Below are 24,843 nucleotides of genomic sequence, written 5' to 3'. Positions count from 1 at the left end.
GGTCTGTTACGTGTAGGAGGACGCATCATCCATTCAAACCTGACGGCAGATGAGACTCATCCCATCCTTATCCCTGGCAAGCATCATCTTGCTGTGTTACTTATTCGCCATCACCACGAACATGTCTCACACCAGGGAAGGCACTTCACCGAAGGAGCTGTGCGTGGAAGTGGCCTATGGATAGTGGGAGCAAAACGAGCCATCAGCAGCCTTATCTACAAATGTGTGACATGCAGAAAATTGCGTGGCAGGTTGGAACAGCAGCAGATGGCGGACCTCCCCCCAGAGCGCCTGCAGCAAGAGCCTCCATTTACCTATGTAGGCCTGGATGTCTTTGGGCCTTGGGAAGTCATGGCACGCCGGACCAGAGGTGGAAGTGCCAACAGCAAAAGGTGGGCGATATTGTTCACTTGTATGTCCACAAGAGCTGTCCATGTGGAGGTGATTGAGTCAATGTCTGCTTCAAGCTGCATAAACGCTCTCCGCAGGTTTTTCTCGATCAGGGGACCAGCAAAGCAGATTAGATCAGACCGGGGGATGAATTTTGTTGGTGCTACAAATGAATTGAAGCTTGCCACAGACGCTCAAGAGGACAGTGTCAATGCAATCTACTCAGTCAAAAATGCACATGGGTCTTTAACCCCCCGCATGCATCTAACATGGGAGGCAGTTGGGAGCGCATGATAGGAACAGCACGGCGTATCCTGGATTCAATGCTGCTTCAAGAAGGGAGGTCAAAGATTACCCATGAAGTCCTGTGCACATTGATGGCAGAGGTAATGGCCATAATTAACTCCAGGCCATTGATACCAGTCTCCTCAGACCCGGAAGCGCCTCTGATACTTACTCCAGCAATGCTGCTTACACAGAAGATTGGGACTCCACCAATTCCTCCTGGGAACTTCACGGATACCAATCTATTGAAATGTGAATGGAAAAAAGTTCAGGCGTTGGCAGACACATTCTGGGCAAGATGGAGGCTGGAGTACTTGAATACACTTCAGAGCAGACAAAAGTGGCATACCAAGAAGCCAAATCTCAAGGATGGAGACATAGTGCTAATAAAGGACAAACAAGCAAGAAGACATGAATGGTCAATGGGAGTAATAGCAAAGGCCTTTCAGAGTAACGATGGGCTAGTTAGGAAGGTGGAAGTAAAGGTGACCTCCCACCATTCCCCCAGGACTTATCTGAGACCGATCTCTGAGGTCGTTCTTCTTTTGGAGTCAGAGGTTGTTTAGAATTAAGTATATATGGCATTCTACAGATGCCAGGCGGGGAGTGTGGTGTAATTAAGAAGTTCCAAGAGACTGTTTATTGTAGAGCACTTTTATTTTGAAGGTGCGCCTTTTATTTTGAAAATGAGATTTCTTGTTGGTGAGATCATTTCCTGTTGTGCTGGAGTTACGGCCATGTTAAAGAAGCACATGTTGTAGTTACTGCCATCTCTATCCATCCTTCTTTTTGTTCGGTCATGGGGTATCGTCAGTGAGTATATTTAATTTAATAACTTAAGACCTAATTTAGGAGCAATATATTATTTGTTTGTGCTGAATTTATTTATGTGTTTACTCACCTGTATCTTAATGAAGACATATTGAAAGTGTAACCTGTAAAGGGGAAAAATACATTATTTATTAATTAATGGTAATACACAAAATACTTACCTTTATTTTGTTATGTGTTTGTTATTTCAGTTTTACCTTTTCTTCATTAAAATCACCTGCCAAGTACAACACATTGCCTGTTCATTGGAGGAAAAACTTTTGAAGGAACGAGTTTAGCTTGCTGTTTCATGTTAGTTGAGAACAGTATATGCTTATTGCATTAATTTTTAAAAGTGTGCGAGGTCCGTGCATGTCCTCCGCTAGCAACACAGAATAATGTTAGCTAAAAGTGAAAGCGCCTAAACGAGCATTATATATTAATGACGTTGGGTTTATTGTTTTATTAATTTATATTCAAAAAACTTATCAACAAAACATCGATTAAAATTAAGAGACAAATTATCTGAAACGAAATACATTTTAAAGTAGCAAACAAAACTTACATTAAACTGGAAAATAATGTCTGACCCATTACAATTCTCCCTTCATATTGGCCTTTACAACGCCTATATTGCGTTTAAAATTACAGTCTATCTTTCGTAAGCTAACTAAATTTAAACAAAACATAAACACATTACAACAACCCAACAATACTCAAACATTAATATAAAACAGACATTATCTATAAGGATGCATGTTTAAACAATCCGATATAGCATTTATAATAGCTGGTTCACGAGTTCGCCCTTACATCTAATCTGATTGCGAAAGTAAGCATATTTTGGTGTGCTGTCCTGGGGGAAGGCTCAGGATCCGGAGTGAAGCTCGAACTCCGAATCCGGGGTATGGCCCGAACCCGGAGAACTCCCCCATCCCAAACTGGGATAGAACAGATTAGAGTGGCGAGTTGGGGTGGTGGAGGGATATCCGAAAACAATCACGATAGACTGAGGTAGGTAGGAAGTCTGTATATGTAGTGTTTGGCTGATTACCAAATTAGATGCACCTGTGCTTGATTAGTTAATTATCTGATCGTGCTCCTCCCGAACCTTGTTAATAAAACATCATTTCACGAGTTCGCCCTTACATCTAATCTGATTGCGAAAGTAAGCATATTTTGGCGTGCTGTCCTGGGGGAGGGCTCAGGATCCGGAGTGAAGCTCGAACTCCGAATCCGGGGTATGGCCCGAACCCGGAGAACTCCCCAAAGGAAGCTTGATGCATAGGACAGCAGCCAGAGAGAAAAATATTTCTGCACCCCCCCAAAATATGCGCGTTGAGAAATATGCCGGCCGACCGGGAGAGCTTAGTGGTTCTTAATAGGAACTGAAGCTTGCAGCTTCGGCCTGATGAGCCCTGTGAGGGCTAGAAAAGGAGCACGAATATGATGCGCATAAATGCTGTGGGTGAATTAGCGCGTCGAACGGAGGGCTCCTGCTGCGCCCGGAGGGAGCCAGCGGCTCTGCTGCACCGGGCAGGGGGATCCCCATCCATCGCAGAACATGGTATAGCTCAGGCGACAGACGGGGTTCGCCCTGCAACCGAAGGGAGCCGTGGGTCTGCTGCACCGGAAGGGGAGCCCTGTCCGATGCTGAATAGGCATAAAATTAAATCGGGGTTGACGCGTCAGACGGAGGGCTCCTGCTGCGCCCGAAGGGAGCCAGCGGCTCTGCTGCACCGGGCAGGGGGATCCCCATCCATCGCAGAACATGGTATAGTTCAGGCGACAGACGGGGTGTTCACCCTGCGACCGAAGGGAGCCGTGGGTCTGCTGCACCGGGAGGGGAGCCCTGTCTGATGCTGCATAGGCATATTATTAAAGCGGGGTTGACGCGTCGGACGGAGGGCTCCTGCTGCGCCCGAAGGGAGCCAGCGGCTCTGCTGCACCGGGCAGGGGGATCCCCATCCATCGCAGAACATGGTATAGCTCAGGCGACAGACGGGGGGTTCGCCCTGCGACCGAAGGGAGCCGTGGGTCTGCTGCACCGGAAGGGGAGCCCTGTCCGATGCTGAATAGGCATAAAATTGAAGCGCGGTTGACGCGTCGGACGGAGGGCTCCTGCTGCGCCCGAAGGGAGCCAGCGGCTCTGCTGCACCGGGCAGGGGGATCCCTATCCATCGCAGAACATGGTATAGCTCAGGCGACAGACAGGGGGTTCGCCCTGCGACCGAAGGGAGCCGTGGGTCTGCTGCACCGGAAGGGGAGCCCTGTCCGACGCTGAATAGGCATGTAATAAAGGCGGGGTTGACGCGTCGGACGGAGGGCTCCTGCTGCGCCTGAAGGGAGCCAGCGGCTCTGCTGCACCGGGCAGGGGGATCCCCATCCGTCGCAGAACATGGCATAGCTCAGACGACAGACGGGGGGTTCGCCCTGCGACCGAAGGGAGCCGTGGGTCTGCTGCACCAGGAGGGGAGCCCTGTCCGATGCTGAAAGATTTACAAAAATAATGGAATGATAATGAGATGAGTTGTGACTTATGTATATGAATTTATGGGCTGTTGAACGGAATACATGTTTAACCGATCAGGGCTGCATGTGCTTCTTTAATGTGAAGATGATTATATCTGATGTAGCTTTTGAAAGCGTCTGATGACCATCGACCGAGGGCTTGTATCTGATTTTGTGATAGACCTTTTTGAGCTGCGGTAGTTGCTGCTCCAATGCGAAATGAGTGGCTGGAAAAATGCTCCACGGGTAAACCTGTCAGAGCTATGATTTGTTTTAAGTGTTTTTGGAACCAAAAACGTGTAACGGGATGGTTGGAGTCGTCGACGAATAGAGGGTCTATTGCGGATTTAGACTGGGCATTCCTGCGTTTTAAATAAGACAAAAGAGCCTGATACGGTTGAATTGGGGATGGGAGATTAAAAATGTATATATAATGGCCTTTCTTCTCTTGGTCCGTCTTACTTTGTTTGATGAAGTAAGCGATTGTTTCACTATCGAGAATGGACAAGTCGGAGATAGTCGGGTGGATTTTCGGGTTGAATTTTGAGTTTATTGCAATTTCGGAGCATCTCAGGAAACCGAAAAAAGACAATAAAAACATGGCATCAAGGGTATGAGCTGTATGGATCGAATGATAACCTGTGCGGAGAATTTGGAGACATTTTGTGAGGATGTCCAGGGTTATAGGTTGTCTTGAATCTATTTTTGAAGGACGAGAGCGCTGGATTCCTTTAATTAGAAGAGAAGTTTGAGAATTATTTAATTCGGGGGAGGGGAAACCGTAGATTAATTTATGAAAAAATTGGATGCCGCTTAAATATCCTTTAATAGACCCTACTTGGAGGTTCTTAACGGAATTGAGGTAGGAAATAAATGAAGTAATTGTGAGGAGAGAAAAATCTGGAAATTGCAGGTTAAAAGAAAGGTGAAATGTTTTGAAACATCTCCATGCTGTTAGATATGAATTAATGGTTCTAGGTGAAACTGCTTGGAGAATAGAATCGAGTGACGCGTCGAGGAGCGCTTTTAAAGGATGCGTTATGGGAATATGAGTTGTGAATAATGAGGTACTGGGGTTGGTGATGGGTCTGCCTCCGGAGCCAGCATTCTGAATTTCTGGAACATAAAACGAGAGAGAGAATCAGCTATTTGATTTTTGGATCCGGGAATATGTTTAGCTGTTATGATAAATTGATCACAAGCTGAAATCCAAAATAGACGTCTTATTAGTGGCATCAGAGCGATGGAATGAGAGCGGCCTTTATTTATACAATGTACGGTTGCTTCATTATCGCAGTATACCAGAATATTACTCGTTGACCAGTTTTTTCCCCATAGAAAAGCAGCAACGACTATTGGGTAGAGTTCAAACAGTGCGGAGGACTGGGGAGAGTTGAGCATTTGAGGGGGCCATGTAGACGCGAACCAGTGCCCCTGAAAAAATCCACCGAAACCGACGGATGGGGCTGCGTCGGTAAATAATTGAATGTCTCCGGGAAGAGAAAGCAGATCGTTGTAGAAAAAGGATAAACCATTCCATTGTTTCAGGAAAGTAATCCATAATTCGAGTTCGTTCCGAATTGCTTGATTAATGTCAATTTGGTCATCTAATGCATGCACGGAAGATGCCAGTGCGAGGAGGTGAGAGATGAAAGAGCGGCCTTGCGGAATTATGCGCATTGCGAAATTAAGATGACCGAGCACGGATAGGAGATCGCGTTTGGAGCAGTTTTGGCTTTCTGCCAGAGAGGTGGCTATTAAGATTATCCTATCGACTTTTTCCTTTGGCAGAGAAGCTTGGAATTTGACTGAATCTAAATTGATGCCCAAAAATTCGATATATTGGGTTGGTCCTAAGGACTTCTCTTGCGCGATGGGAATTCCCAATTCAGAAAAAACCCTGTGAACTTTTGTAATGTTTTCGGCTGGAATGGCATCGGGAGGAGATATGACAAGAAAGTCATCAAGCAGGTGTATAATGTGAGGAATTGCGTAGTTGTTGGACAGGATCCAACAGATTGCTTCTGACAACATGTCGAAAATTTTTGGACTACTTTTACATCCGAAGGTAAGGCGTACTGAGAAATAAAACTTCCCGTGCCAACGTATCCCGAATAAGTGCCATGAGTCTGGGTGAATAGGCATCACTTTGAATGCAGAAGTGATGTCTACTTTAGCCAGCCACGCGCCGCGACCTACATTTTTAATCATAGAGATCGCTTGGTCTATATCATGGTAGCGCAAAGAATACTCTTCGCTGGGTATGAGGCTATTTATGCTGGATACCAGGCAATTATGTGGAGCTGATAAATCGATTATCAAGCGCTTTTTCCCTGAAAATTTCCTGGTAGCCACTCCTATTGGACTGATGCGAAAAATGTTAAAGGGGGGGTCTCGAAAGGGCCGATCATGAAGCCCGAGTCGACTTCTTTTTTGATTAATTCATCTACTGTATCTGGTTCTGCGAGCGCGGATTGTAGATTGTCGCAAATAAAACTATGAGCCAGCGGACAATTAGTACCGGGATTGAACCCCTGTTGGAGACCGGATAAAAGAAAATTAGTAAAGTTGGTATCTGGGTGAAGTGCAAGTTCAGAGGAAAGACGCAAATAATTGACTGGAGTCGATAAGTAATTTCTAGATTTTTTATTTGAAGCTTTCATGACAGGGCATATTGTACGGGCATGAGCCCCACCACAATAATTGCATACGTGAAGATATTTGCAGTGTTGTCTCACGCACTTCCCTCTGTTAAAATTCCCACAAACTTGTTGGTTGTTGGAAAACGGATTATCTGATGATGAGTTAGAGGTTGCGGGGCGAGGGACGTAGCTGGTGGATTTTACTTGCGTTGGTTCTGGGCAGGGTATGATGGCTGGGTTAATTTGTGGGCATGAGGTAGTGGAGTGAGAAACTGACCTGCATACTGCACAGGAAATATTGCGGCAACTGAAAAATACCTTATTATGCAGATCGGGGTCCAGCGCGCCCCAATAGGGGCACTGGTTCCACTGGGCGACGCGAACTGCACATTTAGCCGAAAATAACTTGTGGTATGTGAAAAAATGGGTTCCGCCATAAGACAACGCGAGATCCGCGATTAACGCCAGATAATCATTGAGTTCGCGTCGTCTATGGGGAAAAGCGGTGCAGATTACTTCGGTGTAGCGGCCAAATGCAATGGTGAATTCCGAAAATGAAAGGGGACGGGATGAATTGTGAGATGCATTTTTTAACGTTACGGAAAAATCTCCGCAATCTATTTGCCGGTGAGATTCGGCGGGAGGTAATAAAGAGAGGAGAGATGATAAATCGATGTCTGCACCTGTCAGAATCTGTGTTTTGATGGAGTTAGGCACGGGAGGTGGTTCCAGAGCGGCAGCATTCACTGGGGTAGGTAGGGGGGTTGCTGTGAAAAGAGTGTAGCAAGGTTTGTCTTGTAAAGATGAGTTGGAAGGAAGATAAAGAGGTGCTGAAACCATTTGCGGAGGCAGCCTCACGCACGGATTAGCGCCTGGGTCTTGGGGAAGCCCGTAGAAAGGAGTAGGAGGAAATTGAGAAAATAGGGGGGGCGTAGCCGTTTGCGGAGGCAGCCTCACGCACGGATTGACCCCTGGAGCTTGGAGAAGCCCGTAGGATGGAAAAGAGGGAGAAGGTCGGTGCGCTGTAGCAGGCTGATGGTGTGCTGCTTGTGCACCCCCAGCAGGGGCTGCTGGCCATTGGTAGGGAAAAGTAGCAGAAGGAAAAGGTAGAAGAGGCTGAGTTTGAGGGGCTGGCGGAGGCATCCTCACGCCAGCGTCTGCAGCCGGGGAAAAAATAAAGGGTTGAGAAACCAAGCCTGCTGTAGCCGATTGGCTCGCTGCAGCGATTGGTTGGGAGGAGGAGGGAGGCAGAGCAGTGTGAGAGACGGCTGAGTCTGGGGCGTGGCCTAGACTCGCTGACGGTCTGTTGCGTCTAGGTGCTTGAGGTGAACCGGAACTTGATCTGGAAGAAGATGACGTTAGAATGAAATGTTGACTTTTGGTTTTGCGAGATTTTGTTACCTTTTTTGGGGTGGGTGAATCATTTTCCAAAGAAATATAAAGCTCGTAAAGTTGGGCTTTGCTCAACTTGCGAGAGAACTTAACTTCAGAGTTTGTCAGAGCTTGTCTCAAACCCGCGACGGTCCATTTCGAGATGGGAGGGATGGATGGAGAAGCTGAGGCATAAGAAGATGTTGGAGATTGTACAGGCTGTCTAGAAGGTGGAGGTGAACGGAGATTGCGCTGTGTAGGAGTGCGGGTGGTGGGCCTTTTGGACTTCCGGCCGCGAGCCGAGACGTGTGGTTCGGCAGAAGATCCGGGTTGGCTCGGGAGTTCCTTAGAGCCGGTCGGAGGAATTGCCATGAAGCCAGCTGCTTGTTTTGAGCCGGTGGCATGCGGTGGAGCGTAGAACTCGTCGTCAGAAGGGTAAAGCTCGACTTCAGACATGTTGGCAGTTCGAAGCAGTATATCCGAAAACAATCACGATAGACTGAGGTAGGTAGGAAGTCTGTATATGTAGTGTTTGGCTGATTACCAAATTAGATGCACCTGTGCTTGATTAGTTAATTATCTGATCGTGCTCCTCCCGAACCTTGTTAATAAAACATCATTTGGTAGATGTTTAGCCTACTATTTGTGGCAAAACCTCCGTTGCAAACCTCCATTTACCTGAATAAAAAGAATTTTTACTTTGAAAATGATGCGCTGTCACGTTAACATCAGCTGTTCGTTTACATAAGACTCTGTCTAGGTTCATTTACACTCAGAGCAACGTCTGAGTTCTCAAACTAAAACAGGGTCTTAAGCGTTTGCGAACGAATCCGTTTATGAGGGTCGAAAACGGTGATGTAGTGTAGATGAAAGGCGTAAACGTAGCAAAAGTAACGCGTTTTAAGGCATAAACGCATTAATGTAAACATAGCCTTATACACCAGAATTTTATCAAATTTGGCAAACAGATAGAGGAGTCTTAACTGTTACTATAGCAACTAGGAGTCACTAACTCAACCCTCTACTATATTTATATGAGACTTTGTTCTGTTGACTCTTTGGCTGATGCCTTTAAAGAACCTTTGACTAAATCTTTTTTCAAAGAACCAAAAAAGATCTTCTATGGCATCACTGTGATGTTACTTTCATAGGTTTCATTATTTGTTTTAGGAACAGATCCATTTTATCCATTTGGAACTAGAGACACAGTGAATGATCGCTCTGATGATGGAAGTTCTGAAATGATTTACCTCCTGCAACCATTTATATTTTTTGGATTTGCATACAACCAAATTTATGTAAGAAAATCTTTTACAAAAAATATGTTTCAACTTTGACTACGTTTAACTTCCGGTAACTCTGTTTGATATACTTCTGAATGATTAAAAATGAATAAGTATCAAATAAAGGAAGGCTCTGTTATACATGACATTTATAAGGATTATGTTCATGAAGATAAATCCACATACTTTTCAGGTTAACAACAATGGACACTTGACTTTTGATGCGGCATGGAGCAGCTTCTCTCCATACAGCTTTCCAGCTCATGGTGGAAAAGACCTCATTGCTCCATTCTGGACAGATTTTAATAACCTTTTTAACGGGGTCATCTCATATCAGCAGTACACCTCTGGCAGTGTCCTGACACAAGCTACACAAGACATAAACCAATACTTTCCTGATCTGAGCTTCTCTGCTTCATGGGTCTTTGTTGCAACATGGGACAGAGTGGCATATTATTCAAATTCAGGAACAGTAAGAAATTCAGATTTCTTCTGTCCAGTAAAATATTTAAACAGCAAAACAGTGAAAAAAATATTTAATATTGAAAACTGTTTATATTCTTACAGGAAACATCTTTTCAAGTGGTTTTGATTTCAAATGGCAATTTCTCATTTGTTTTAATGAACTATGGTACAATTGAATTATCACAACTACCTGTACAGGTACAGTACATTATAAAAAGGATTGTATTACTCTTTAACTATCTTTCTAAATAGACGTCTGTATGTGTCTTAACATTAGGCTGGTTATGACACCATCGACTCAAGCTACCATTTCTCAATTACTGAATCACTGCAAAATGACTTCACAAGCTTAACATACAGCAGCAATGTCAATGTTTCAGGCAGATGGGCCTTCAGAACAGATCTCGGACCACCGGGTTGTCAATTCAATGGTAAATTTATTTTCAGCTTCCCTGGTGCATATTTGCCATATATGCTATTAGCAGTTGACAAGCAATTGTGTACCATACTGGTGGGATGGTGAAGCTGCCATGCTCAAAAGTCCTTCTCACCATCATACATTGGGCCTCATTCATGAAACCTTTGTCAATATATGAGTAAATTTACACGTAAAATGGACCTTTCCAAAACTTTTCCTCTGGATTCACAAATACTTCAGATTAAATGTCAGATTTGATAGTGAAATGTTTGTATCTTAAAGAGGCCCTTCCACATAAAACCACGCCCACATATTACGTGTAGTTGAGTTAGTTTTCATAACAAGTTACAGCAAGGATGGCTAAACGTATTTGGGCCATTGTTTTTCGTCGAGAGACATCATTTCTATTAAACGAGGGAATCATAACAGTTTCTACATGTTTGGATGTTCAGAAGAACGCTGGATTTGAAGAGAGACTGCGATGCTCCTCTAAGCAATGCTCCTCTATCAATATTGGATCCGGACAGAATGGCGCAGCTTATGTGAGTAAAACACTTTAGTACTATGTGTCACTATGGCGGCCGGTGTTTTCTCTTCCGAGGGACGCGAATTCATGCTGCACACACATTGAAAGGGTTTATGATAAAAGACACGTGTGTGTGTGTGTGTGTGTGAGTAAAACACTTTAGTCCTATGTGTCACTAGCAGTTGCGTCCGGGATTTCTCTTCAGAGGGACGCGATTCATGCGTCGGATACACACGCAGCGAATGTGATAAAAGACACATGTGTGTGTTTGTGCGTTCGTTACACGCGCGTCGAAGGGTTTATGTAAAAGACGTTTGTGTGTGTGTGTGTGTGCGTGCGTGTGCTGCTACACGCGCATCGAAAGGGTTTATGATAAAAGACACGTGTGTGTGTGTTTGTGTGTGTGTTTTTGTGCGTGGGTTTACGATAAAAGACACACGTGTGTGTGTGTGTGTGTCAAAAGGGTTTATGATAAAATATGCGTGTGTAAGAAAGACACTGTGTCTTAAGACACTCACTTAACATTAAACTGATTACACATGAGATTAAATTGAAGTTCGTTTGAACGAAAAACTGTTATCCAATCATAGCAGTGGGCGTTTACTTCCAAGTCATCAATGCGGCCCGCCCATTAAAACGGATCATTTCTCTAACAAGCCTCAAAAACAGGGTACAAAATGTCCTAATACTTATTGCTTTTTATTTTTTGGATGTAAAAACCATGCAAATGTCACGAGTAGACCTCAGACAACAGTATAAAACAATAAAAACGACAGAGAAAGGGCACCTTTAATAAATTGCAATCATTCATAAACAGGGCACGCATGCACGCTTATTCAAAATTAGTATAATCTCCTCCTAAGCACTAGAGCTATGCAAATTACATATCTTGGAATGGTGTAATCCATCCATTCTCTGGTTTGGCTACATTATATTAAGAGACTAATATGCTACATGCATACCAATAAATTAATAAATTAAACTGTCCAACAAAGTGTTTTAAGCAAGCTCAAATAATACCTGGTGCTCTTCTAAAAGCGACCAGCATGGTGGGGCTTGAGTGCTTTGAGAGCACTGCGTGTTATTCCGGAGATGCGTTTGTTGCTGGATTTGGAATATCCACAACAGTTTCATGATACTACTGTCTTATTTTGAAGAATATTACTGAATATAAAAATGCAGTACCCATTAATATTAATTTCCCCATTGTTGAGTTGTACAAGTATGATGGTTGGTCAATGTAGTGTTTGTCCCGCCCCTCCTCTACTGTGATTGCACGGCTGTGTAAAAAAAGACAGTGATGAGCTCTGTAAAAATAAAAAAGACGGCAAGTCTTAGTGCATCAATCGGAGTGTTATCAGTTTGTCTAGAAAAATACTGAATGCTTTCACGTGGTAGGGAGCAGGTGTAAATTTCTCTTACCAACTAACATTTTGAAAATACAAACATTTTCATGAATTCGAAAATATACGTCAGAATGACTTTACGAACGCTTTACACACAAAATATCTCATAAATGAGGCCCATTGTGTTTTGGGTGCCAGTCTGTTTTGGGTGCCGGTCAGCATAGGATGCTAACCTGCTTATGTTCAAAAAAGGTATCTTAACTAACCAATAATCGTCCTTTGATTAAATTTCACAGTAAAATTCAAGCTGTTCTAAACTGTTTTTTTTCAGCAGGGCCTCTAGTGACTAATACTTTTTTTTTAGTGTTTATATTCACAACACCTAAGATATTGTTTTAGGTTTAAAAGTGCAGCCAAGAAGTACTTTCTGGAGTGATAGCACCTGCAAGGAGAAATGCACCTGTACCAGCAGTGGCCTCCGATGCAGCCTGGAGCCTTGCACTTATTCCCAAGCATGTCGTAGAGCTGATTTCCAATACTCTTGTCAGAACATTCAAAGAAAAACCTGCAACATCTATGGAGATCCTCACTACACCACCTTTGACAATCGGATTTTTCACTTTCAGGGAACTTGCACTTATGTTCTGTCTGAGGTTGGCTTGTAATGATTGTTTATATGGCTTTATATTTTTAAAAGAAGCATTTGAGGAAATTGGCAAGTCTGTGGTGATTCTGATTTGGTATTATTGTTTAGGCTTGTAAAAATGGTTTGCCGTATTTTCGCATTGAGGGCAAAAATGAGCATTTCAGTGGTAAACATATGTCATGGACTCGGATGGTCAGAGTCTTTGTGTATGATGAAGAAATTAAACTGATTAAAGGTCACTACCATGAGGCAAAGGTTAGTATTACTATATAGTATTACTCCTGTATTTCTGATGTTAATTTGGTCTTTTCCTCTTCCTAAAATCCTTTGTGTCAACATTACATAGGTTAATGGGACCCTTACAGCAACACCATTCACACTGAACAATGGCTCCATCCATGTCTATCAGTCAGGTTTCTCCTTGGTCATCAGCACAGACTTCGGTCTGGTTGTTACATATAATTCAAACAGCTGGGTCACCATCTCAGTACCTTATGAATACCAAAATGCCACTTGTGGTCTGTGTGGGAACTTCAACCTATATCCTGAAGATGATTTTCGTTCCCCTTCTGGGGAGATACTGAGCTCAGATGTGGACTTTGTAAACTCTTGGATAGTAGAGGGATATGCAGACCCTGAATGCCATGATGTCAGCTGCACAGGTCTGTCTTGTGCCGTTTGTAGCAGCAATGAGATCAGTGTTTACAATGATACAAACCACTGTGGGATCCTAGCAGATGTTTTTGGCCCTTTTGCTGCCTGCCACGCTGTGCTTGCACCACAGACATACACAGAGAACTGTGTCTATGATCTTTGCGCAGGAAGAGGATACCAACCCATTCTCTGCCAGGCTCTCAATGTGTATGCTGCTCAATGCCAACAGCATGGGATACAACTAGGCAACTGGTGGCGGAACGGACCCTGCGGTAAAAACATTTTTATTAGATGACATTTTGCATAGAACTTCTTAAATTACCATGTACAATGACATATCACAAATTGTTGCATGGTCTGACTTACACACTCCATCTCCAGAGATTGACTGTCCTGAGACAAGCTACTATTTTCAAGGAACAAGCTGCCCAGCCACCTGCAGTGATCCTGATGCCCCCGTGAACTGTCCACTACCTGATCAGGAAAGCTGTATTTGTGATAATGGTTACATTCTCAGTGCTGGGACATGTGTGCCTGAGGAAGACTGTGGTTGCACCTTTGAAGGATTCTATTATGCTAAGGAACAGTCAGTGGTGTTGGATGAGGACTGTGGGAGGAAATGTGTTTGCAGAAACAGGACAATGATCTGCGATCAGCACCAATGTGGTCCAGCAGAGTTTTGTGGGGTCCATAATGGTGTGAGGGGCTGCAGACCCACCAGCTATGCTAATTGTTCAGTTGAAGGCCTAGGTTCATATCACACCTTTGATGGACAAACTTTCCGATATCCAGGAGCTTGTGGACTTATTCTTGCAAGGGTGATGGGACCTTCTCCACACCCACACTTTGGTTTGATAGTGGAGAAAGTGCCCAGAGGCAATCAAGATTTTGCTAGGTTCCTGAAATTTAAGGCAGTAGAAACTCAGGTCTCCATAGAATTGGGAGAAGTTAGCAGTGTTCAGGTAAGCCAAAATGATAATTTTTTATCATAAGTTTGTCCTGTACTAAAACAGCTTAACTAGCTTTATAAATCCATATCATTCAACTTTTGTTCTTTATTCTCATTAAGGTTGATGGACAAATGGTTGATTTGCCCATTAGTATTGGTTCTGGTCAGATCCTTATCTATCACAGCAGTGTAATGGGTTTTGTTCTGGAAACAAACTTTGGAGTAACCATTAGAGCTGACTGGCCACATATTGTCCGAATCACAGTGCCAAGCACTTACAATGGTACACTTGGAGGTCTATGTGGCAACTTAAATGGAAATATTAACGATGAGTTTTATAGCCCAGATGGTGTCCTACTAAATGACCCCCAGACCTTTGCAGACAGCTGGCGTGATGTGTCCCTCTCTGCTCACTGTGAGGACCCAGCTGACCTATTTGAACCATTAACAAGACAATATCAGAATAGGAGTCAGTTCAGTGAGCCCTGCAGCATCATGTCCATGCCTGATGGACCATTTACTAATTGCAGTCGAACACTAGACCCTACACAACGTATTCAAAATTGCATTCAGATGCTGGAGCAGGCAAGTGGTACCAGGGATGCTTTATGTGAAGCCCTGCAGGAATACACACTGCTCTGCCAACAGAATGGAATTTCAATTGGAGAGTGGAGGAACATTTCCCACTGTGGTGCGTATTTTGTAACCTATTTGATTTGATTTGATTTGATTTGACTTTATTGTCTGTTCAGATTTACTGGACAGAAATTCATCTTTGACACTGGCTTCGACAAACATTCCATAATAACATTCCATACCACAATAATGAAAACACATTAGAAATCACACATTACATCCATGATCCAATTAAATTAATACAACATTCACAAAATGGCCCTAGTTAAAAGTTAAAAGTTTGGTTTAAAACAGTCACTGCCAATGGAATAAATGATCTTTTAAAAATGTTCTTCTTGGCATATGGTGCGCGTAGCCTACGCCCGGAAGGGAGGACCTCAAAGCAGTAGTGCAGGGGATGAGTCTGGTCTGAGTAAATCGCTAACGCCCTTTTCTCCAGAAAGTGTGAGAATAATTCTTGCAATGTACTCTGTTTATGGCCGATAATCTTATTTGCTTCATTAATTACTCGTGTTAATTTATTCTTGTGTTTCATTGTTAAATTTCCATACCATGAGACGACGATGTTGTAAGTTAAAATGCTTTCAATCATTGATCTATATACAGTAATTAAAATGTTCCTTTCAATGTCGACGTTTCGCAACTTTCTAAGTTAAACGTTGTCTAGTTTTCTTATGTACATAGTCCACATTATCCTGGAACGAGAGTTTGTCATCGATGATTGTGCCTAAATATTTAAAATTTTGGACTTGCTCTATCTTTACACCTTTTATGGTAACTTGTTCATATGGGAGAGCAGTTGTGCATTTCTTATTTTGATTCCCACAACATAATTCCTTTGTCTTTCCAATGTTCAACCGTAGATGACTGTTGTCAAACCATTGTACAAGACTTTCAATATACTCAAAATAAGTGGAACAGTTCCGGTCTGTTTGGCAAGAAATTAAAACCAGATCATCTGCATATTTAATCAGAGCAAGATCATCCCTGTTGCACTGGAGCTCATTGATATAAACAGAGAAGAGCAAAGGGGATAAAACACTGTGGTAACCCAGAATGTAAGACTATACAGTCAGATGAGACTCCATTAACACAAACTCTTTGGGGCCTATTGCTTAAAAAATTCTCAATCCATAAAATTAACCAGCTATGTACACCTAAATCTTGTAACCTTCCTTTTAAAATGTGTGGCTGTACAGTATTAAATGCTGATGTAAAATCCATAAAAAACATTCTGACACAAGCATCAGTTTTATCTAAATGATGCTGAGCTTTATGAAGTAAGGTCAGGGAGGCATCAATGGTACTCCGATTAGGCTTATAAGCAAATTGTAATGGGTCGGCAGAACCATTAATTTGTGCTAAAAGTTCCTTGCTCAATATGCGCTCCATGCACTTGCACAGGACTGATGTGAGGGCAATTGGCCGAAGGTCCTTAGGATCTTTTGCAAAGGTGGTTTTGGGTACTGGAATAATGGTAGTATTTTTCCATGCTACCGGCACAAAGCCATCATCTAAAAAGATCTGAAACAGCCTAGTACATACATACCCAAGTTGTACTGCACACTCTTTTAGAACAATGCCCCTAATGCCATCTGGACCAGTAGCCTTATTTGGTTTGATTCTACGGAGCACTTTGATAACCTCCCCTACCTCTATTCTAATAGGTTCAGATTCTGTCAGTGAAACATTATGCTCCATATCCATATGATTGTCAAATCTTGAATAAAAGACATTTAAATTGTTTGCATAGCTATGTGGATCGTCATCCACAGCCAATTGTGTCTGTTTCTGTTGTTTGCCCATCATTATATTTAGTCCTTTCCATGCATCTCTGACATTACCAGTTTTAAATTTATTTTCAACTTTGCCTTTATACTGTATTTGGGCCTCCTTTATCTTACATTTAATTTCTTTATTTAATTCTTTTACTGTGTCTGTCTCATTCCTTTGAAAGGCCATTCTCTTCTTATTTAAAGTTTGTTTAAGATCTTTATTAATCCAAGGTTTATTGTTTGGAAATAGTCTAATGTTTTTTGTTTGGACCACGGCCTCTACACAAAAGTTGATATAACTGGTAATCGTGTCATTCAAGGACTCATGATCAACATTGCCACAGTTAAAATCATTAAAAAACAGATTCCAATCTGTGCTTTCAAAGCAGTCTCTAAGATTTTCGATCGACTCTTTAGTCCATAACTGGACCTGCTGAATGACAGGTTCAGTCCTTTTTAGTATCTGTCTGTATTTTGGAAGAAGGTGGATAACATTGTGGTCTGAGCGTCCTAATGGTGGGTGAAGTCTTGGAACATATGCCCCATCCACATTACCAAAACATTTATCCAAGGTTTTACTCAGTCTCGTCGGACAAGTTATATACTGTTCCAAATTCGGCAGAAACGCAGATAATTCACAGTTGTTAAAATCTCCCAAAAGGAACACCGGATCATCCGATGAGTTACGTAGTGCAATGTTATAACTGTCAGCAATGCCCTCGGCTGCAAGTGCAAAATTTGGCCCAGGTACATAAACTAAAATAACAGTTATTTGTCCAAACTCTCGGGGCAGATAGAAGGGCCTGAAAGACACCGATAAAAGTTCGTAGTGGGTTGAGCAATAAGTTCCACGTACCGTGATGTTTGTTGCCCAGCTGTTGTTGACAAACATACACAATCCTCCTCCGATGGTTTTTGATGATTTCTGGCTATCACGGTCCAGTCGGATTAGAGTATATCCCTCAAGATTTACATCATCACTCTCCTCCGTTAGCCAAGTTTCAGTGATGCAAAGCAGATTTATATTTTTATAGTCTCGATTATATTTAATTAATGCCTCAAGTTCAGTCATTTTGTTCTTAAGTGATCGAGCATTAGTTAGAGTTATTGTGGGCAGGGGAAACCGGCTGCCGCGTCGTTTCAGTCTATTTCTAATTCCCCCTCTGGTACCTCTCCTTCGCCTTTTCCTTCTCTTGCAGATTGTTTGTGGAGCATATATGATTCCATGGGGAATATTACAAGGAGGTTTCGGCGGGACTCTCGCATTATAGCGAAGACTCAATAAATCCTCCCGGCTGTAGATAATCAGCTCGCTGTTTCTCAGACTTCCCATCTCCGTGTCGGCTTCGGTTGCAAACGCACTATCGGCAGCATATTCCAAGCTCCAGATCCAAACCCATATCGATATAAATTTAAAATACATATCTCCAAAATGTTTAGAGTAAAACAACATCAAAAACAGAGTTTAAAACTACAAACATACAGACACGAACACGCCAGCGTCTGGGTCAGCACTTGGAGTCTTAAAACTGTTATTAAGTTCTGTTTAGTTTATTATTTTTAATACAGCTGCAAAGTGATGACCATTTTTGCTCATTCTCATGTTTGTCATTTTGCTTTGTAAATTCCAGAACCCACCTGTCCACCCAATACCCATTACGAATTGTGTGCCACATCCTGTCCTGCATCCTGTCTTAGTCTCTCAATTCCCATTGAGTGCACCCTGCAGTGCCAGGAGGGATGCCAATGTAATGACGGACTTATTCTCAATGGAGATGAGTGTTTGCCTCCTATTAATTGTGGTTGCCTCTATGATGGACGTTTTATTAAGCCTGGAAAGGTGTTCTGGCATGATGAAGAGTGCCAGTATCGGTGTGTTTGTGATGAAATTACTGGAAATGTCCATTGCACATATTCACCTTGTAGTGATCAGGAAGTCTGTCGTGTGGTAGATGGACAGTTTGGCTGCCATGCCAGTCCACATGGTATCTGTTATGTTATTGGAGAACCCCATTATATCACTTTTGATGAAACAGAGTTTGATTTTCAGGGCACATGCAGATATGTGCTGGCCACAGTATGTAATGACACTCGTGGGCTTCCGGCCTTCCAGGTTGATGCAAGAAATAAGCTATGGAATGGATGGACAGTGTCAAGTCCTATTGAGGTTTTTGTCAACGTCTCAGGGCATCTTGTGCACATATTGGGTGACAAAAATGGCTATGCTTCTGTTCAGGTAACCAAGCTTCTCTCATATATTACATTATGACATAATTTTCATTGATGGGCAAAATTATATTGTTATCATTTTTTGACAACATGCCCTATATGAGTACATGATGATCTTTATTGTGAATTATTGTGAGAACATTCCACTCTAAATTCAAGATTCCAGGGGCCTCATTTATCAAGCGTGCTTACGCACCGAAGTGTGCGTAGGAACAGTTTTACGCAAAGTGTGGAATTTATCAAATTGCACTTATACGTAGAAATGTGTGTACATATACGCACACCTCTGAGTATGCATACGCAGAGCATCTAGTGGTAGAATAGCGATACTACACAGCATCATCCCCAGTGTGTAAAGAAGTGTGTATTTATTATCCACAAGCAGGTGTTAATAAAGCAATAAACCCCAAGAAGCAGTGGGTTACCAGTGCGTTTTATAACAGCTAAGGGGGTTTAGGCACTCCGCTTCGCGTCGTGCCTAACAACACCCCTTAGCTGTTATAAAATGCACTGGTAACCCAACGCTTCGAGGGGTTTATTGCGTTTATAAAACGGTTACTTCATATGCATAAAGTTAGTGGGATTTTATAAAATAAAACACAAATAAGTTGTAATTAAATTAGTATAAATATTACTCTTCCGCCAAACAAAGTAGTTCCTCAGAATCAAGTGTGACTGAAACAGAGCGCAGTTCACAAACAACACAGACGCAGCAAAGATACAATGAAAATATGATTAAAGACGGTGGTGTTTATTTTATAAATCACCATTCATCTAATTTATACATTAACATTTATATTGTGCTGTTGAAGTGATGATCAAATATGCTTGTAAGCATGCTGAACTCTTTCCCCGTCAGCGTTTTTTTTTAAGTTGCCACCCGGTTTTAGTTTAATGCCTTACAGAAAAAAATATCTTCTTTAAATAAACATAAATATAAAAAGAAAGAACAGACCATCCGCTTTCAAACAACAACAACAACAAAAAGTTTCATCCTACCTTAATTTGTTCTCTTATCAGTTATCACCTCTCAAATTTTCAGCTAAAAGCAGAGATAATTCCATTTTTGTGAAGAACTTTAGTAAGAAATCATCAGATTTAGACATGAACAGTACTACACGGTGTTTTCAGTGAATGCGTCAGTGTTTAAGTTGGGAAAGATCGCCACCCAGTGGATAATAGCGGGCGTATGAACTTCAGTTATAAACTCCTGAGACAACGTTTTCTCTTTATCGACGAGATGACTCAACAGTATTTATTGACATTTATTTGGATATCGCCATTAATTGTGCAATTGTAGACAAATTAAAAATATGATTAAAGACTGTTGTGTTTATTCTTATAAATCAGTACGCAGCAACAGTGGCGCAGTGATACTTCTGTAATGTGGTCTGAACCGTGAGGTTACCGGTGTATTTTATCACGGCTTAGAACGCGTTTCAACCAATCAGAATGAAGAACCAGAACTGCCCGTTTTATAATAATGATTTGTGTATAGTTACAGCAAACCAGTGTTGAAATTAATGATTTATTTGTGATTTGTCATCAAATTGGTGTCTACCACTATAAATGAAGCTCTGACAATGCAGTGCAATGGCTTATCTTGCGTTATTGGAAGACTTGGCAAATCATCTATCCGCCAGGAGCACGTTTCAGATCGTGCCGTTGATGCTGGTTATATGCTGCTGTCCAAGGTGGAAAGTTCTGTCATTGTCTGTCCTCCTCCATTTGCACTGATTTCACGTTGGTGTGCTGTGACGCATTTTTTTTTTGGGCTGATAATTTAATATCAAACCACTTTTTATTTCTAGGAGTGTTCTCATACTGTACCCAACGTAATTAAACTCACTGGTAACATGTGAGTTAACATGTGAGTGCATATTTGTTTTCTTTTGTTTTCTTTTGTTAGTCATTCCTTGCGGATTAAGTGAACCAAACAGTGGGTTATTAGGCTGCATGTTGATGCTTTAAGATGTTGTACTGTTTCTTCCAAGGTTTTTATATCAATTATGTCAAATTCTGAAAGAATGACTAATTTCTGAGGTTGTTGCAATGATATCTGAATGACCACAGTACAATTTGAGGCCGTATTGATCGCCATTCTGATATTACTGATCTTCTCAGAGAAAAAGGTTGCAAACTCATTGCATTTGTTGTCAGAGAGCATTTCACTAGGAACTTGATTTGGGGGGTTTGTTAGTCCCTCAACAGTAGCAAAAAGAGTGCGAGTGTTGTTTAAGTTGTTGTTTATAATGTTTGAAAAGAAGGCCTGTCTAGCTGTGCCTAGTTCTACATTGAAAGGACGAAGACTGTCCTTATAGATGCTATAATGTACTTCAAGTTTTGTTTTCCGCCACATACGTTCAGCTTTTCTGCATGTTCTTTTCATGCGCTGTACTTCTGTTGTGTTGCTCCTGGGTGCTTTATGTCTGCCAGTGATCACCCTGACCTTTACTGGAGCTATACCATCAATAGCATCTTTTATGTTAAAGTTTTCAAGGAGAACATCAACAGAGTCTGCTGATATGTTTGGCAACATTGATATAGCATTCATAAATACCTCACTAGTGTTCTCATTTATGAACCTTTTTTTGACATAGACAGATCTAGCATCAGTGGCAGGACAGATCAATAAATTAAAGTAAACACAGAAATGGTCAGATAGCGCTTCATCCTTGATTACAGTGGATGAAATGTTTAGACCCTTGCTAATGAGCAGATCAAGAGTGTGTCCCCTATTGTGTGCAGGACCTTGCACGTGCTGGGTCAGATCAAAAGTGTTTAAAACATTTAACAGTTCAATCGCAGTATTGTTTTCTGCATTGTCTATATGAATATTGAAATCTCAAGCAATAACAAAATAATCAAATGCAGAGGAAATTGTTGATAAAAGTTCTGTGAATTCATCAACAAATGCTGAGGTGTATTTGGGAGGTCTATAAATAATTGTAAACAAAATGTGTGGTGTACCTTTTAGAGCAATACACAAATATTCAAAAGACTGGTAATTACCAAGTAGCACTTGCTTGCATTGAAAGGCATCTTTGTATAAAGCAGCTATTCCTCCACCTCTTCTAACAGCTCTACAGACACTTATAAAAGTAAAGTTGGGAGGGGCTGATTCATTGAGGACTGTAGCACTGCAGCTGTCATCTAACCAGGTTTTATTTAGAAACATAAAGTCCAGGTTGTTGGTGGTGATAAGATCATTAACTAAAAAGGATTTGTTCTTTAGTGAACGGATGTTCAGAAGTGCTAATTTAACAGTAACTGGTTTTGGCACTGTATCAATCTCAGAATGACGTATAATAGGCAGTAGATTAGATAGAATTGCTTTCTTTCTATCACATGTCAGGACAGAGATAGGGAAAGCTATAGGGACATCAGGCACCCGCTTGTTATTAAAATATTTATGATTGTTACTGCTGATGTAGCGGGGACCCAAAACATTTCAGTTATCAGTGCTGTTTGCAGATGAGGGCTGGTGTGATCCCTGACATTGAGGCAGAGGTCGGAGTGCTCTCTCAGATGGAGGGGGAGGGCGGGCTGGGCCCCAAAGGCCTTGGTGGTTGAGGAGCCCCGCCGTTTCTTGGTTGATATTTGGGGACTTGCAGCAATAGAGTGGGAGAGCTTTGTTCCAGCAAATACCAGTTTCTCCATTTTCTCTGAAAAGCACAGAAGTGGAGATGTTGGAGAGAGGAAGAGAGAGTGTAACGACATCCGCTGTGATTCTGGTGTTCCTGAAGGCTGGGAGGGAGTGTTATCATTCCTCTGGTCGTTATCAACAGAAACGTCCTTGGGTGTTGATTCACAATTTTACACTGTTCAGTAGTGGACTGGCACACTCAGCTGATGGATGATGCATGGAGAAAAAGATATTGTCTTTAAGCAACCTAGCACCTAGTTTGTTTGGGTGGATACCATCTGTGTTAAAAAGTTGCCTTTGACTCCAGAAGATATTGAAATTGTCAATGTAATGCAGTCCTCTCATGGTGCAGGTTTTTTGCAGCCATGAATTTATGCTTAGTATACGAGAAAACATATTTGTTCCTCGGGCTGGGAGAGGTCCACTGATGAAAGATTGAACTTTCAGTCTTGCAAGTGTTTCAAAAAGTTAATTGAAATCCCCCTTAAGGAGCTCAGACTGCTCTTTCCGAATATCATTCTTTCCCACATGTATGACAATCCGACTGACAGACTTATGTTTTATCAGAATGTTGCAAAGTTCCTTGTTAACATTAGAAACCGTTGCCCGAGGAAAACAGTACAGTGCAAAATTTTTCGTTGTGAATTCACAGTAAATAAATGGATACATTTTGCATGACTTTCACAGCAAGGATTACAGAAATATACTGTGAAAATACTCACAGCAATTTACTGTGATGTTATATCTGTGATATTACAATGCATTGATGTAAAAGCACAACTGTACACTGTAACTTCACAGCTTCAATGACAAAGCAATTACTGTGATATTACAATACATTACTGGGGAATTACAATATTTTGCTATACATCATTACAACAAGGCCATGTACTTTTACAGTGTGTACTGTGAAATTGACAATAATTTACTGTGAATTTACAATGTATACTGTGGAAGTTATGCTAAAATTGTCCAATAACTTACTGTAAAAGTAATGCAGATGAAGCTTTCATTTATTGTGAATTTACAATCACAACTAACCCCCTACCCCCAATAAACAACTCTGAGGTCAAGTCACTAGCTGCGTTTACATGGACATTGAATAAAAATGCTCCATGTAAACACCTAAATCGGACTAAAAAGTGCCAATCTGATAAAAAATCTAATCCGCTTGTTAGGGGTGGTTTATACCTTTTGTAATCCGCTCAAAAGGACATGTATACACTTGATCGGATGGATAACTGAAACTTGGACGCTCTGCGCATGTGCCATCTTTTCTTTTTTTAATGGCGGTTGGTAAACCCACTGAAAGGCGCATTTCCGCCACCTGCAGGACGGGAGTGTTGAGCATATTCTCACGTGCAATGACGTATATTGCCGTAATGACATGTGACGCAAATATTTGAGTTTGTTTTGTTGAAGAAAGTCACATGAAGTGATTGTCTTGTTAATCTTGTTCCTATTATCCTTCCAATGCCCCATAAAGTCATACAAGACAGCGTTGTCCGGTCAGTCCATGGTTTATTCTCTGATCCACAAACGCGTGTGTTTGGACTCGCTCTCGCGAACGGTCTCTGCAGCACTGCGTGAAGTAAAATACGCTTTTTGGGCACACGTGAATGGGTGTTTTTGCTGCTGCTTTATAATCAGCTGAGGCACAAAGCAAATCTTGAAACAGCGTGAAACTATATTTGTGCAATGTGCGCATGTCAAATGATCAAATCTGATGTAAATCTTGTGTCATATAAACACGCACATCAATCCGATCACATTATTAAGTGTTCATTTAAATGCTATGATAGGATTTATTAATCGGAAGGATTTTAATCCGATGGAGGCAAAATGTGTCCATGTAAACGTAGCTAATGTTAGCCCAATGGCATATTTTATTAACAAATACATATTTTTCAATGTACAGCAGATGCCAAGAACTTCAAAAGTTCAAGAAATTAAATTTCTTGTCATAAAAAGTCATAAAAGCCATCTTAAAAAGCAGAGAACTCGCGCAAACTTGCAATTCAACTACCAGTCTCAGAATTCAACGAGCTGTGTCACAATAACAGTAATGGACAGGATAATAATAATAATAATAAATTTTATTTATAACGCACTTTATATGTTAGGCCAAACATCTCAAAGTGCTACAAGTTAAAACAGATCAAAGAAAATTTAAAGATAAATACACATAAAGACATAAAACCTAATCGTGATGCAGTGTTACTCAAATGCCTTTTTAAAAAGATAGGTTTTTAGTCCACTTT

General features: G+C 41.6%; 1 protein-coding gene across 1 annotated transcript in view; it reads left to right on the top strand.

Moving 5' to 3' along the window:
- Nucleotides 1–9,452: 9,452 nt before the first annotated feature.
- LOC129429175 (alpha-tectorin-like) overlaps nt 9,453–24,843 on the top strand; it is a 44,243-nt gene continuing 28,852 nt past the window's right edge. Inside the window, exons 1-8 of the mRNA XM_073855390.1 lie at nt 9,453–9,764; nt 10,035–10,188; nt 12,447–12,700; nt 12,802–12,948; nt 13,040–13,619; nt 13,729–14,309; nt 14,417–14,987; nt 18,339–18,943. Of these exons, the coding sequence (XP_073711491.1) occupies nt 9,453–9,764; nt 10,035–10,188; nt 12,447–12,700; nt 12,802–12,948; nt 13,040–13,619; nt 13,729–14,309; nt 14,417–14,987; nt 18,339–18,943 (3,204 nt within the window). The remainder of the gene's footprint in view (nt 9,765–10,034; nt 10,189–12,446; nt 12,701–12,801; nt 12,949–13,039; nt 13,620–13,728; nt 14,310–14,416; nt 14,988–18,338; nt 18,944–24,843) is intronic.

Source organism: Misgurnus anguillicaudatus, chromosome 18, assembly GCF_027580225.2.
Source record: "Misgurnus anguillicaudatus chromosome 18, ASM2758022v2, whole genome shotgun sequence".
Classification (NCBI taxonomy): Eukaryota; Metazoa; Chordata; class Actinopteri; order Cypriniformes; family Cobitidae; genus Misgurnus; species Misgurnus anguillicaudatus.
The sequence above is the reverse complement of the archived record's forward strand: the minus strand, read 5'-3'. Positions and strand labels throughout refer to the sequence as shown.